Source organism: Carlito syrichta, unplaced genomic scaffold (assembly GCF_000164805.1).
Source record: "Carlito syrichta isolate Samal-C Ts95f unplaced genomic scaffold, Tarsius_syrichta-2.0.1 Scaffold308004, whole genome shotgun sequence".
In the NCBI taxonomy this organism is placed as follows: Eukaryota; Metazoa; Chordata; class Mammalia; order Primates; family Tarsiidae; genus Carlito; species Carlito syrichta.
Window position 1 is genome coordinate 1,049,446 of NW_007252100.1, and position 15,943 is coordinate 1,065,388.

Genomic DNA, 15,943 nt, shown 5'->3' on the forward strand with positions numbered 1-15,943 from the left:
TATTTTCTCCTCAAACAGAAAGTATCTTACTCATAAAAATGTGGCATTTTAGAGTCTACTCATAAACCTCAATCTCTTGAAGGATAGACCAGTATGTTCTGAGAGTTGTTCACAACAAAATATTATTGGCTTCTGAAATGATATTTCACTCTTCGCTGGAAGTGTTGGGATGGATGACTTGAATTTTAGATGCGGGGATTCTCCTGTATGTCACTGTAGCACATAAACATTACACCCGAATCCCTTATATGCTTGCTTTCACTATGACATGGCATCAATCACGAGCATTTTAACATTTTAACATCAGGTGGGGCTGGGGACATATAACCTCTTGGGTTCCTTCAGTCCTGCTATCATGTGGCTGCTACTATTTTTGTTATGTTTTGCATTATATAAACTGTCTCCAAATCCTCAGCAACTCATTTGTGGAGATACTATCTTTCGTTTCTATAGTGTTCTCTTGTTTTCTACGTAAGGCTAGGCATCTCTAGGCATTTAACTTAAGCTCCACTGGAGATTTAGGGCTGTCAGTTTATAAGTCTGTTCACTCATCCACTCAAGAACAGTTACCAGCAGCTCTTGGAGGAGGGCTGAGTCCATCGGCCACCTGGCCATGTGTCTTGATGCAGGGAAGAGTTGGGAGTATTCAGAGAGGGGAGGAAGAAAGGAAGGAAAGGGCTTTGGGGAACACAGAAAAAGAGGCATGCCTCCCACATTTGGAAAAGCGTCTAGAAAGTTAGTTCCATTACCACTCCACCATGATCACTTCATAATACCGTTGCAGGTTAATGGCAAGGACAAAAGTTAAGCCTGACTTTTGGGACAACACAACAGACTAGGAGAGGCCATGTAATTTTTCTCTACTGGGGGGAAAAATACTCCAAACCATAATCCTGCAAATACTTAGGAAGATGAGACCTGGTGCTCCATAGAAATGAAGGGTACCCCTCACAGAACCCTGACATCCCCACTCTAAATATTCAGAATATTCTCGTACTCAAGAGGGAGGGAGGTGATGGCCTGTCCGGCATTTGATTTCACTGCCTTTGTAGACTTAGTGTGCTGAATTCCTATGCTGAAGGCTCAAGCAATTAATATTTTAGAAAGCCCAGGGCATTTACAGAATGCCTTAAATTAGCCATCTGGGTGACTTCTAAGCCATCATGGTGCCTTCTAAGGTGACTCCCGGAGAGCTTCAGTCTTCAAATGGCTGCACGGAGCACGTACATGCTAACATCCTGACCCAGGAGGGCGAGGTGAAGGCATACACATCCTAATGAAAAATGACAGGGCACTCTGTCTACCCGGATGACACGCTGGGCAGTGGCCTCAGGACCCAGTGACCTTCTCTGCATAATTCAATGGCGGGAGGGGGAGAGCCCGAGGCTTCTCTAAGGAAAGCCCCTAATTTTGGATCTGGGCGAGTCCATACTATTAGAAGAAAAACAAATCCCTTATTGGCTGAACATGTGACAAATCTTAGCATTTATTTCAGAGCTTGGAATCAGGAGGTTGTCTCCTTCAGAACACAGAGACTCCCCTGAATGTTTTACTTATAACTCTCTAGTCCTCTTCACAGAATTAAAAATAGATTAACCATTCAATGTGGCCTAAACTCCAAAGCCAGCTTCCCAAGCCGTATGCATAAAGATTTAACTTTTTATCATTTCAAGATTTTTTTCCCTAATAATTCAGAATGAGCTGGCAGGACCAACAGACTGAAAGCCCAGCAGTGTTTTTACTGCAGGCCAATAAATGCTGTCAGACAACCAGTTACCCTGAGCCTATGGGCCATGGTGGCGGCTGGGCTGATGGTCACGTAACACTTTTTGGGAGAAACCTCATTCAAAGTCTTTCCAGGTTTATCTGAAGTAAAAGCAAAAAGGAAAAAACAACAACAAAAGCGAGACCTCATCTCTACAATAAATCAAAAAAATCAGCCGGGCGTGGTAGCGCATGCCTGTAATTCCGACTACTCGGAAGGCTGAGGCGGAAGGATCGCCGGAGCCCAGCAGGTCGAGGCTGCGGTGGCTGGGAGCGGCCACTGCACTCCAGTCTGGGCGACAGTGAGACTCCAACTCAAAAAAAAAAAAGAAAAAAAAAGAAAACAAAGTCAAGGATATACGTTTGAAAAAAGATGTGGAAAAAGGAGTTTTCACAGTGACAAATCAAGAAATCTGGCTTTTACTTTGCACACATGCGGGTTTCGTCGCATTCAGGGTGTCCTTGATTAAAACAAGCATCTTGATGCTGATATGCCAAAAATCTGTTCTTCCCCTTGCCCTCTCCCCCTACCTTTCTGGAATCAAACAAGGAAAAAGCTTTCTCGCTGCGCCTCGCGGCGGGTTAATGGGCACCTGTGTTCTGATTTATTGCACATGCTGCCTTCCCTGGCCCGGTGTTAGGCAAGGAAATCAGCATGGAAGGTGGCACGGCAGGAGTGACCTTTCACTAATCACTGCACCTCAGTTACTACTGGCACAGCTCATTATACAAAGGAATCCTTCAATGAGCTGGCTTTCAAATACAGTCACACTTTGATTTTCTTGAGAACAAAGATTATACTTTCACATGAAAGCCTCTGATGCACAATTCTGTCAACTGGGGCACGAAAGTAAAAAAGGCACCCTGTTAATTGTCTGTCGTTATCAAGGGGCTGCAAACTGCATCAAAGTTTGGCCTGCAATCCTGGCTTTCATTATGGAGGTCAGAACATTTTTATTGACTGCCCGTTATTAAGATTTTAGAGAGACGTCAATCATCTTGGCTGCCCTGGATACAGAAATCAGGCTGGAAAGCCCCGAGTAATCAACCCCAGTCTAGAAAACAACAAATGACGGGAGAGCGTCTTATGCCGAGCAGGAATTCTCAGCCCTTCGCGTTGGAGCTGTTATGCAAGGGGAGGGTGGGTGGGACACACGGGAGGCAGGGGGCCTTTCAGAGCAGCCAACTCCGATGTCCACACCTCAGACAGAAGGCTGATGGGTCTGGTCACTACTCTTCGTTCTGTTTTCCCTGTTTCTTTCTTTGCCCTCTGAACCCGCCCGAAATCTGACAGCGGCACAGTCCAAAGGAAAGGCATGCTCAAAAGGAGAGGCGTGCTTCCTGACTTACCCGCCATCTGCTGAATGCCACTGAATGCACCCAGGTTGCTGGAGGAGGTGGCTTGCTGCAGGAGCTGCAAAAAAAACGCACAAGACCTGAGTCAGGGCAGGGAAGCTGAGAACCACGTAACCTCCTCGTGACACGGGGGCAAACCCAGTTTCCCCGACATGGGTAGAGTTGGTTGCCACTGCCTACTGATAGACTGCCGGTCTCCAGAGCTGGGGCTGTATATCCATATTAATGTCTAATCTCTATTAAGAAATAGACACCGGGGAAACTCACTGACGCTGCTGCCTTTGAACAATTAATCAATTTACTCTTTTTAACAACCAGGTGTTAAATCTATTGAAACCAACATAGCGTGACTAATTGTCTCTCTCCATGTCTGGTAGTTACCATAACTCATCTCTGCCAATCAAGGCCAGTTCCCTCCATCTCTTTGGCTTTCCTGCAAGCTTCAGTTTCCTTTATCCTTCATTAGAAGGACACGGGTCTCCTGACTGTAGGCCCACAAAAAGACCATCACGATAACGACAGACATACATGCAGCTGGCAATTCACGGCCATAACTGTATGACAAGCCCACGGTCAGTCATCTTTAAGGACTTCACTGGCAGAAAGAGATATACAGCTTGTCAAAACTTGCAATTACCTGGTGCTATGTACGTTGAAGCGACGCACCCTAAATACGTCAATCTTTTTAAGAAATTAATATACCTGTGAAAAAGTCTGCATTTTTCCCTGGCACATTCAAAAACACGTTTTCCTGCCATGCAGAATCAGCGGGTGTTGTGACATAAAGGCATGTGGGCCCCCATTCTGAGTGCAACTAGACTTGACGAATTCAGCTGAACTATGGGTTAGTTTAGGTGTGACACTGAGTGTTGAGCTGGATTTGTGGATATTCTTTTTGTTACGGTAGATCGGTACAGATTTAGTTTGTAGTCAGGGTAAGCATACAGTTATCTCCTGTATTCAAATGTACGTGGATACCAAAAAGCATAGACTTACCAAATTTATTACTGAAACATTGTTACAACATTCTGTGCTTAGGGAGTATGGGATGGATTCACTATTTAAAAAGTAACTTTCAGCATTTATTTGGAGTTTTGAAAAACATAATGTAGAACGCCACCCCTCCAAGAAAGCATGGGTCTCTTCAGCTTCATATGGAAAACTACAAATAGCCACGACTCAAAGGTGGGCATCTCTCAGCTGAGGTAAAAGCACCACACAGTGTGGAAGGAACATCAGTGGCTGATTCAACTGAAGTCTCACATACAACGATAATATGGGGCTTAGCAGGTACTAAAACAACAACAAAACTCTGTAACATTCACTCGGTCCTCTTGACTCCTTGGAATAGGATACTTAGGTATTCTGTGCACACACCCACACAAACACACACATGCATGTACATACACTCTCACACACATAGAAGAAGGAAGAGTGTGAGGAAGAAGGAGATGTTAGGAATTATCTACCGCGATGGAGTTGACTTATTTTGGTTTGACTTGTTGGGTTTTCCATTTTCTTGTGCTTGTAAGCCCCAATCCCTCCCTTGGACGTTTTTGACATTTTAAACATTAAAGCAAAATTGAAGTAGCTTTGAAGATATTTTGAGGAATCAGTAGCACCTACTATATTAAGTAAAACACCTGGAGTGTCATAGAACCAGGGTTATGACCATGGATACCCAACCTCCGCTGAGTCAGGGTCAGAATCTATCACTCAGCACAGCCAAGGGGCTCTTTTAGGGAAAAGGATTTTTATCTGAAAGGGGCAGAACAAACATGACTGAGAAAGAATCAAAGCCCATGAGACAAGAAAACATAGGAAGAGCTTATGACAACGTGCTTTTATACATTCTCTTTCAGGGAAGAAATAATCTGTACACATGGTCACAGAAACACATGGTGGAGATTCTGAGCACCACAGGGAAGTGCCAGAAGACTGAGGGTGGGCACGTGTGTCTCAGTTTCCAGAAACAGTGCTGTGAGAAGCTGGACTCTTAGCAGCTATGGGAAGGTGAGCATGACACCAATCTCGGGTAAAAATTCTGGCAAACATCAGGAAACCAGTGATCTTAAGGATCTGAATGGCATGAGGTGGGAAAAGCAAGTCTTTGCTGAGCTAGACTTGTTTCTCTTTTTGGTTTTTTGAGTTGGCTAGGTTTGGTTTGGTTTTTTTGCCCAGGTTAGCGTGCAGTGGCACGCTCACGGTCACCACAGCCTTGACCCGCTGGGCTCAGGAGATCCTTCCCCCTCAGCCTTTCAAGTAGCTGGAACCACAGGTGAGCACTACCATGCCCAGCTAATTTTTTGATTTATAGTAAAGACGAGGTGTCACCAAGTTGCCCAGGCTAGTCTTGAACCCCTGAGCTCAGGAAATTCCCTCACCTTGGCCTCCTAAAGTGCTGGGATTACAGGCTTGGACGGATTTTTTTTTTTTTTTAAACACAGTTTTTAGACAGACAGGTCAGGAAAAAGATGGCAGAATACACAGCGATTCCAACAAGACAGCTGACAAAACCTCTCAGAGGTGGGGAGGCTGCCAGTGCTTTGGTCACTGCCTCAGATAAAGAAGGAACACACTTCCCACTCACTAGCCACGCATGCTCTGAAGAGCTCTTACACGCCAGGCCCCAGAGGCACTAGGGCGTGGTGTGGACAAAGATGACAGTGATCCACATGCACCCTGGGGTTCTCACAGAGGCGGCACAGCAAGCTGGAGTCATGTGGGTGGAAATCCCAATGCCCGTCAGCAGCTGATACCTAGGCTGGAGGAGACAGGGCCTCCCTTTCCCTCACCTTACTAGAAGCAGGATCATCCCACCTTTCAGATGAGAGGGAAGATCACCTTACACACAACACAGATTCTGCTACAAAGGAAAGCGGTGGATGACACCAGCCTGAGAGGGGCTGTGAGGATATGAAATGACAGAATCAGGACACAACACGTGCATGCATGCGCACACACACACGCTCTCTCTGAGGCTGGAACGGAAGGCCCGAACTCACAATGTGCAATTGCATTAACAAGCGTTCCACAGCAGAAAAATGGACTAGAGGAACACGGCTTAGAGGTAGCTCGAGTGAAAATAAAAACTCAGGATTGTCACCACCTTCCAGGCCACCTCTGCCATGGTGGCTGCCAACACCACTCCTCAAGCTGTCGAGAGCCAGATGCTTTCAAGCCCACACTGGGGTTACTGTTCTGCCCTGAGTAGATCTCACTAGGGAACTGTCTTAAATTCTGGTCGTTGTATTTCAATGAAGACACTGATAGCAAAATGGGCAGCGCCAAGGAGCAGGGAATGCTGAGAAACCACGGAACGTAAGATGGGCTTGTAAGAGCTGGGTGCGTCTGACCTGAAATATTATCTAATTATGCTGGTTTCAAGTAGATGAAGTAGGAAGCATTTGATTTCATCAACACAGTTCCCCTGGGAAGACCCAGGATCACGGAAGGGAAGTTTCAGCAGGTTTCGGCTGAGGTCCTGTTGGGCCACGCACTCACCTGATGGGCTCTCTGGCACAGCTGCCGCATGAGGCTGGGTCAGCTGTCAGGCAGACCGGCTGTCCACACGCAAGGCTCCAGGATGCCTCCCGGACACTGGCGAGTGGGACATGGTGGCCTGTGGAACTCAGCCCAGCCTGCACCAGGCAGGAGCTCAGTGAGGCCTATTCTTAGGCTAACCTATTTAACTTGGAAAAACAGTCTGCATAGACGCTCACTGCCGGGACTTCCTGAGGCTCCATGTGGCCCGAAAGGAATTCCTGGACGTGCACTCAGGGGAAAGGTGGGGCTGGGGAGCACAAGCCTCCCTGGGAGGGCTGCGGGCTAGCACTTACCGCCAGGTACTGCGGGGTCAGCCCGCCCAGCCCGGTCAGGTTTCCCCAGGTGGCAGTGTTGAGCTGCTGCATCTGTTGGGCCAGCTGCTGCTGCAGGCGCCTTTGCTCTTTGTCCTTCTGAGTGTCCGCGAACTTCACCACGATAGGTGAAGAACAGCCCTGTGGTCAGACACATTGGAAAGCGGAGAGGGGGTTACAGGCTGGCTGGACCCCTCGCACACGCGGTCAGCACCGGAACTACTCTCTAATCTAGCTCGGAGCGCCCGGGACGGTCTGAAAGGGTCTGCCACGGTGGGATACTCCTTCTTCTTCTCTGAACTGTACCATCCACAGAAAATTCCAGACACCGGCACTGGGTTCTGAGGGGGGCCGGGGGTCGGTGCGGCCATGTGCTTTCTCGCTCTGATTATTAACTGCCTCTCCTCCTCTTCCCGTGTCTTCCTTCCACCTTGCAGGGCCTCAGAGACAACAGACCAGTGAAAGCGTTCTTAAGTTAGCTTCGCGGATGGCTCGCCTCAAAGACAGACTTGGCTTTGCGTGTCTGCCCGTTCCCGCAGGCGAGCAGAGGACAGGGGAGGAGGGATGCAACGGGCACGAAACTGTCCCCTCCTCCGCTTATTTCTCACTCTTTCCAATGTCCAGTTAGGCCTGTTTGCACTGTGGGATTGTGGGAATCATATCAATCCAGCAATCACAGGGAGAAGGGGGACTTCATCGAGTCATGTGGAGGAAGGGAGGGGCTATTCGGAGAACATGGGTGTTCCCCAAAGCCACCATCGCCATGCTTTCAGAAGGGCTCTCTTCCTCCTTCCATGCTGCCTCTGCTCTATCTGCAAGCCCTGGAGCTTTTGCTAACCCCAAAAAACCCCCCCAAAACCCCAAAAACCCAAGAAGCACGTTCTAGTCAAAGGGGATGGATCTCAAATGGCAGGAGGAGGCCTCTGCTTGGCTTTCTTCCCTAATGAACCTCACTGTTGTAGCAGCTTCTTTCGGTTTTAGTTTCCTTTAAAAGGCAAGGAGTAGGGGTAGTGAGAAAGAAACGGCCAAAGGTCCTGGAATTCATTTTTGAGGTAGCCAAGATTATCAGGGCGAACGATGGCCCAACACCTCAAGTGCGAAGGCCGCCCCGAGCACCTGCGAACACCTGCCACGTGGTCGGTCCCTGGCAGAAGCCCGCCCCTCCCTCACCAAGCTCTCCTCCCTTCCTAGTGGGACTTGCCTGCACATTTCATCGTAGTTAAAACTGCTGCATTTTGCTGAGGTATCAAGAAGTAATTTTACCCGAGTGCTTAAATAAAAACTTGTTATTGAAACTCAGCACGAAAACAGACCTCTCTCTCTCCTCTCAGAAATGTTATATTCCTATTTAAATGAGTTTTCCCATTCCATCCTCTTTGGGTCATTTTTCTCTCTTCTAGAAAACAAACTTGAATGCTTGTTTTTTTTTTCTTATCACCTTGGTTAGTTATTGGGGATGTAGCTATGAATACATGAGGAGATCATGTCTATTAAAAAAAAAAAGTGGGAACAACGAGGTGACTGTTTTGGTGTTAGACTTCCAGTCCAGCAGTTTCCAGCTCTGGTAGGCGGAGTCAAGGCACAGAATATTAAATGTCAGGAAAAATGCACAAAAGTAATATTTCCATCATGTAGAAAAATCTATCATTCATTCTTTCATCTGCTGTGTGTTTCAGCACTTCATCACTTTAAGGAAAGCAAAACATTCTGAAGACAAAAATTATCCAGAAAAGGGGTTTTGCTTGGAAAAGCGTTGTTACTATTGGATCAAATTTGTGCTGTAACCAATTACAGCATCTCTTCCTAACAGTACATTTATCTGTTCTTCCTTAAATGCTAAAAAATGATATAAAAGCAGAAAATTAGGCCAATGATTATGGTTTTAAAAATGACTATTTAAACCATGAGAGAGAGAGAAAAAAAAAACAAAAAACAGGGTGGGGGTAGGATGCAGGAAAGTGAAGAGGTAAAAAGGCACAACAGGAAATTAATTGTTTCTAAGACCTTGTTCTTTTAATATTCACATTATTTTGAATTAGATAATATATCTTGGTTAAAGATGTATGCCAGGGTCCTGAAAATAACATGATTAGTTAAAAAAACCAAACAACTTCAGGCATACAATTATAATGTGACTACATAAAATATAATCTCCCGTTTAAATGTCCATTTTAGAAAGCTAAATAAGAAATCTAGGTGTCTGAGGGCCCCTTTGCTTAAGTGTGGATGTCCAGCTTGAAAAACAAGTGCACCAAATCTGATGTTTTAATAATAGAGATATTAATGAGAAAGGATCAAGGTTTCTTGATCATTGAGTTCGCCCATTTCTCTAGCATATTCTTCCCAATGTGAGAGCTTGTTATCTTCTTGGTTTTGGTTCACACCCAGTTCTGCCGTGAGATCTTGAGTGCTCCCTCTACAGTGACACAGGAGAGCGCAGACCCATCAGCATTCTCCGTGGCTCTGTGAACAGTATTGGGGGCGGGGGAGTCCAAGGAAGGAGCAGGGGTGGTGGTGTTTCTAACAGAGTTGAAAGAATTTAGGGGAACAGTTATCCAAGGAGAGACCAATTTGGGTACAAACTACTAAATTACAGGAAAAATAGTTAAGAATGAAACACATGTATAAATATAAATATATGCCTTTTTTCCCCCCCTAACAGCACTTTCATCTTAATCTTCAAACTCCAAAGTGGCTGGAAATCAGGCTGACCCCCAGTCACGGGACAGCCCAAGTTCAGAGAAAGGGAGCCGAAACACGGTCACATGTGGAACGGCATATCCTACAAGCCTGGATTCCTACATATTTCAAATCCTGCTTATCAATTCCTAACATGGCTGATTTTCACCTGAGTTTGCCTTCAGGTGTGTGGGGGGGTGAGTGCCTTAAAAATGCATTGCACTGAAAGGAAAACACATTGATTATATAAGATACGTTAGGAATATCAGTCAAAATGAATGATCGAAAAAGACAGTAGCCTTTGCAATGCTGATACCACAACTCAGAAAAGTACAGTAAACACTTAATGACAATGCCATGCACACTCCTTCCCCCCTTTGCACCCACCTTTTGATCCACTAAAGAAAAAAAAGTTGCCCACAAAACATGACGCGTAAGGATCACTTAGCTCCCAGCATGCTTTGGGAGATGCAGCATTGCAAAAAACAAACAAAAACAAACAAACAAAAAGTAAAACCCCAACAAAATGGGGGTAAAAGAGAAGCTCAAACAATCAATAACAAAGTTTTCTGCATATTAAATAAAAGGGAGATCATCTTTTTTTTTTCCAAAATATGAAAACATAGTTTCAGATAACACAAGGCCACCTCCAGAGAAGATCACCCATACACAGAGATACAGTGTACGTAATACAGCAGAACATGCACTCCCAATGGTTCTATCAGACAATACAGAATAAGTAACAGCATATCACTCTTGGAATGCTTTTGTGCAAAATTCTGAAAGGCCATGACCCAAATCACAGACTAAAAGTACAGAGCCCTCTATCTGCGTTTATGGGTGTACAATCCCCCCAGTAAACTTATCTTCTTCGGAAGTCACGATCTCTCATTAAGAGACCACATTTGAGCCTTTATGCTTCTTTGTTATTGCTCATTTTCTGTGAGGAGACAAATCTAATGTTTCAGGGGACTCTTGTACATTTGCATTTTCACTGTTAAATGAAGTGGGAGAAGTATTAACTTTCTCCAACATTCTTCATGCAAAAACATAATTCTGTTTGACTACACTGAAAAGAACTTGACCCCATGTTTTTAAAAAAAAAAAGCATCAGCAGCACCCTGTGACTTAGCACAGGGGGAGCAGCAAGTTGGGATGGGGGCTGTTTCCGTTTCATCCACACCGACCCTGGGGTGGGGAATGTACTGGATCCTTTAGGCCCAGAAAGACACTTGGCTTAGAGTGCATCATGGCTTTACATCTCAGGACCTGGACCGCTGCAATAAAAGGCTCAAAGAATAGCTGTAGAGCAGGTGGAAGGTTTTACTAGAGGCATTTCAAGTCATTAAGGGAAAAATGCAGAGGGAGAGAGTGAGAATGAGAGAGAGAGCGAGAGAGAGAATGAGAATGAATGAATGGAAATCGAGACGGTGAAAGTTTAAATCTGTGATTGTCATGTGAACAATCCACACAGGAGAGAATTGCTTTACCATTCCCCATCATTTGCACAAAGAAAACAAAGAAAGGGCAGATGATACAGTACCTCCATGGTCTGAGACTGATGCATGGCTTTGATTGCATTCTGTGCCATTGCCCTTGTAGAAAATGTGACAAACGCACAGCCTGTGGGAAACAGGGGGACAGGGAGCAGGAAAGACAAAAACAACAAGACAAAAGGGTTGGACGCTTGTTAAACCAACACAGTCTACGAGAACGGCCACAAGACGACACTGTTCTCAGTAGTACATGAAAATTAACAACTTCTCTCTTTGGTTCTTATCTTATTTTGCTTTTTATGCACAGTGCTGACTTGCTAATCTGACCAAAGCAGAAAGACTTATTTATTAGTTTATTTTTTAAATGGAAACTAGGGGAGGAAGTTGGGTGCTGTTTTTAGCCACAGGGTCTGAAATCAGCAAAATCTAGTTTGCATTTTCTAAAATAAAAAGTTGCTCTTTTCCATTTTCTCCTTGACTGATGATCTTTATGGAGGGTATCCACACATGAGGGCTTTGTATTTCAAATTTCATCGCTGATTTTTGAAGAAGCAAATAAGAAGATCCTCACACCAAGGGCAAATTAGCAAATAAGTCTCGAGAGCTCAAAATGTCAGCAAATAAATATATCTATTCCCTTCTGGGTAGTTAAAAAAAAAATATATATATAAATACAAGTTGATGCCATTCAAATGCAAACAAACATACTAAATCCGTTACAAACTATTTAGTCATTATTAATTATTGACAAAAACAAATGCTCTATTACTCTGAGAATATTCAACAGTGCATATAAAGTAACATTTTGAAATGTGCATCAGAATTTCTGCTTATATAAAAATCTTCAAGACTTTTGAGAGCTGTGAATTTCTGAAATGTATCAGAGGTTTGACCTCAACGCTCACATACGCAAGACAATATACATTTCTCTGAACGTCTGCTGCGAGGCCTGTAAGATTTTCCGTGCCTATTTCTTCTCGTGCTGTAATGTAACGGGCCTCTCTAGTGTCCGGTACCACTTATTGTACCAGCACTGGCCACCATGCAGGTCAGCGCTTCAGCTGCATGGCTCATCGGCCTCTTCGCTAATAAAAACACTGCCTTCTCAAATTTACATTTTATTCATCACGCATCCTTGGGCTTCTTAGAGAAAAAGACTGTGAAATTAATGCAGATTCAGGCTGATTTTATAATAATACCACAGCACACTAAAAGCTTAGCTACAGCAACACAGACTTATTTCACTTATGATCTCTAATGACTTTAAAAGTGCATTGATTTTCAGCTTCTTTAGGCTTGCACAGTTTGAACTTAGGTATCAGAGAATAATTTAGTGTTCCACTCAATTTCCTCAAAACATTATTATTATTACTACTTAAAAGATTTCCAAATGAAGCAGATCTAAACACCAAGAGGCTGAAGTCTATTGTCACTTTGGAGGGAATGCATGGAAGCGGAATTCTGGCATCAACAATACGAGATTGTTGCCCCTGTGGCCAATAAGCAAAATAGAACATTCCACATTCAAACAACCAGCAGATTGTTTGGTTTATGTAAATCAATTTGTGAGCCATGAAATATATTTTCTTCTTTTGCTCTGCACGTGTACCTGGTGAGATTATCAAGTCAATACTGCAATAGCACCTTTTCATCAAACAGCAATAAGAGAAAGCAATGCCTGCCCGTTATCCCAAAGCACAACGACATCCAGTCATGGAAATAAGTCAATGCATTTTTTTTTTTTGCATTATGCTGTAGTTTTTAATACACAAAAACTATCAGTACATGGGAAGTTCATCTCACATTCACCTGCCAGGTAAGCCGGGCTTGGACGGCTGGAGGAAGCCCAGTGGCCATGCACGCCAAGCTGTTTCCTAGGGGTCGCTCATGGCATGGCAGCTGAGGAAGCTGTCTGCTTAAACATGCTATCTGGACCTAGACGGTAGCTTTTGTCGTCGGTAAGAGCAAATTTCGTGGCCTTCTGTGAGGCATCTAGATCATGTGTATAACAGAGAGACGGAAGACAGCCTTACGACTGGCTTCCTAACTGATGCTGGGCTCTAGCATTATCCAGTCCAAACTCACGATCTGTTTCAAAGTCACATCACTTCAAAAGCATTATGATCATCACTGACATTATTAATAGGAAATAACACGAAGAGATTTTTATTTTTTTACTTTGCATCTTGAAACTACCGATGGAGGAAAAAGCAGAACATTTCTTGGAGAGTTATGTGAGACCGTGCAGAGCTGGACTGCTTCTGTTTTTAACAGTCAAGCAGGTTGTTGCGTGCACTTCATTTGCTCTTATTATTCAGCGATATGTGCCAAATGACAGTTTCCAAATGGAGGTTAAGAATGCATTAAAAAAAAAAAACATGTAAAATGTCAACAAGAATCAATAAGGCACAGTTTAAGGCATTTACCACAATTTCATACAAGCAGAACTTTTAAAAGTAACTTAGAACAATACAGCAATTAACAGGTCTCAGAAGAAAAGTGTTAGTGATAGAACAATCAAATTACATTTCTATAAACTCAAACCATTGCCCTTTCCTCTGTGAAACCTGCAATTAAAAACTCGACGGATGCTTCTAATTATACAATCCTTACCCCATCCAAAAAAATGATCTGACAAATGTGAGGGCTTCTTTAACCTGTGAATTCTATTGGCAGTGGTGGTGAAGCAAGAGAGAAGCTGTCTCCTTGGGGGCTTCTGTCAAGTTCTGTACTGTGTGCTGCGTTCAATTACTTAAGAGAAAAAAAAATTACCATGCCGTTTATAAAGCGAGTGCATGCTGAAAAATGTCACTCTCTGTGCCACTCTGGATGAAGTCAAGCAACTTCAGAACCAAATGTTTCTTGGAACAGTAGCTTGTTAACTTTTGTAACTTCCCTAAAACAGGAGCTCACGGTACGTCCTACAGGTAGATTTTAATTTTCTTTTCAATGCCACTGAAAACCTACTGGTGGCTTTAGGATTAGGCCTCTGAACTGTGGGTTTTTACTAAGAGAGGGTTACGTGAGCCCCTACCACTAAGCTTGGCTGTTGGCTTTTTCTCCCAAGCCAATCAAAAGACTTTCTGTTGGACAGAAATAACTGAAGTCACCAATATTCCCCTCTTCTACTAAAAATGAGCTTCTGGGGAGATGGAGTTCACTGGGTCTTGCAAGGACAACAGCTCTGATCTTGTAGGGTCGGCCCTGAATTATTCTAGACTGTTGAATGTGCTGTCTCAGCAATCAGTTCTCTGGCTACTGATTAAAAATTCTGGAGAAACTAGGCTGGGGGGAAAAAAAAGATACAGGTATTAAAATAATGAAGCTGTATTTCTTTCATTGTTTTTTGGTGGGGAGGAGGTTTGGGAAAGATAGCATGCCTAAAACTACCTTAAAACTTCTAAATACATAACAGCAAAAAAAAAAAAAAAAAAAAAAATCTGTAAATGTGGCCAACCTGTAATCTACCTTTGCAATTATTTATTATCTCTACTTCCAGAATGTCAGAGATTGCTAATGGGAATGAAAGGAGCTGAATTCCTCCTATTTCCATGAGGTTGCCTTCTTGCTGCTAAAACAGATAAATGATTGACTGGGGAAACGTTTCTCAAAGTAATTTCCTCCTACAGACAAGATCTAAGGAAAGCACGCAGCCCTGTCACAGAGAAGCTTTCAGAACACATCTATTACACTTGTCATTTCAATTGAAAGGATATCTTAACTTAGGTGTTCTACCTTTTTTCTCAGCTGCAAGAGACTATTGGGAGAATATTCTAGCTGAATTCTTGCTCTGCTCCAAGAAAAAAAGAAAGAAAAAAGAACAGGTACTTTTAAAAGTACAATGCCAGAGTCTCTTTTTCTGTTACTTCTTTGAGAGAGGTGCAGCAGCCTGCTATACTTCAACTGAAAGAAGCACAACTTAAAATAACTTGTAGGAGGTTTCAACTTATGGAAAGCTTGTTTATAAATTCCTCGTCAGCCCAAGAAAGACTTTCATGCAGCCAGTTTTCCTTGCTATCTTTTTAGTCATGGCGGGATGTATTGAATATATGAGGGGGGGTCCCCAAAAAACTGGAATTATCTTTGGCGGGTGGGCCCCTTGTGGTCAGTGTTCTAAGAACACAATGGCATCAGTGTACCAGTTAGCGTTGTTGTGAGAGACTGTGTTCAGCTTCAGTGAATTGTTTTTCTCCAAATTTTCCTTTAACGCATTTGCCCACTTCATGGTGGATGATTTGTGAGCATACCTGCCCACACTGCACTGAGTGCTCAGTGGCTTTTGGCCGAACACATGGCGTGAGCCCTGTGCCCCACTCCCCCTATTCACTCAATCTCTGGATGAAAAAATGTCTTCAAAGGGAAATGTTTTGCTGATGTGGAAGAGGTGGAACAAAAAAAGGCAGAAGCACTAAAAGGCATCAAAATTGATGAGTTCAAAAACTGCTTGAGCAGTTTTGAGCAGTGAAAAAAGCATCTCGATGTAGCGCACCGAACAGAGAGTACTTTAAAGGTGACTGAAGTTTAAACAAGAATACGTGATTTTTTAAATAAAGAAATTCTGGGTTTTTAGGGTCCTCCCCTCCACATGCTATCAATATAATTTAGGGCATAAAAATTTAACCCTCAAACCGTCCCTCGTGTTGGGCTTGTTTATTTAAAATTGGCATGGAGATATCATTCACTTATGGTACCTGAGGGTGGGTATGGATAAGACCTGCTTGATGACTGCCAAAATCTCATCATTGAGATGAGATGAGACGATTATATTCAGAAAGAGACAGCAAAATGCAG

General features: G+C 43.7%; 1 protein-coding gene across 15 annotated transcripts in view; it reads right to left on the reverse strand.

Annotated features, from left to right (window-relative positions):
* CELF2 (CUGBP Elav-like family member 2) overlaps positions 1–15,943 on the reverse strand; it is a 132,805-nt gene that overhangs the window by 64,933 nt on the left and 51,929 nt on the right. For 12 of the 15 annotated variants that reach the window (XM_021715913.1, XM_008064767.2, XM_021715912.1 and 9 more), the window contains 3 exons: positions 11,200–11,279; positions 6,960–7,118; positions 3,115–3,178 (listed from right to left, as the gene is read on the reverse strand). In XM_021715913.1, coding sequence (XP_021571588.1) covers positions 3,115–3,178; positions 6,960–7,118; positions 11,200–11,279 — 303 coding nt within the window. The remainder of the gene's footprint in view (positions 1–3,114; positions 3,179–6,959; positions 7,119–11,199; positions 11,280–15,943) is intronic. The other 3 variants (XM_021715907.1, XM_021715906.1, XM_021715905.1) reach the window with 1 other exon arrangement.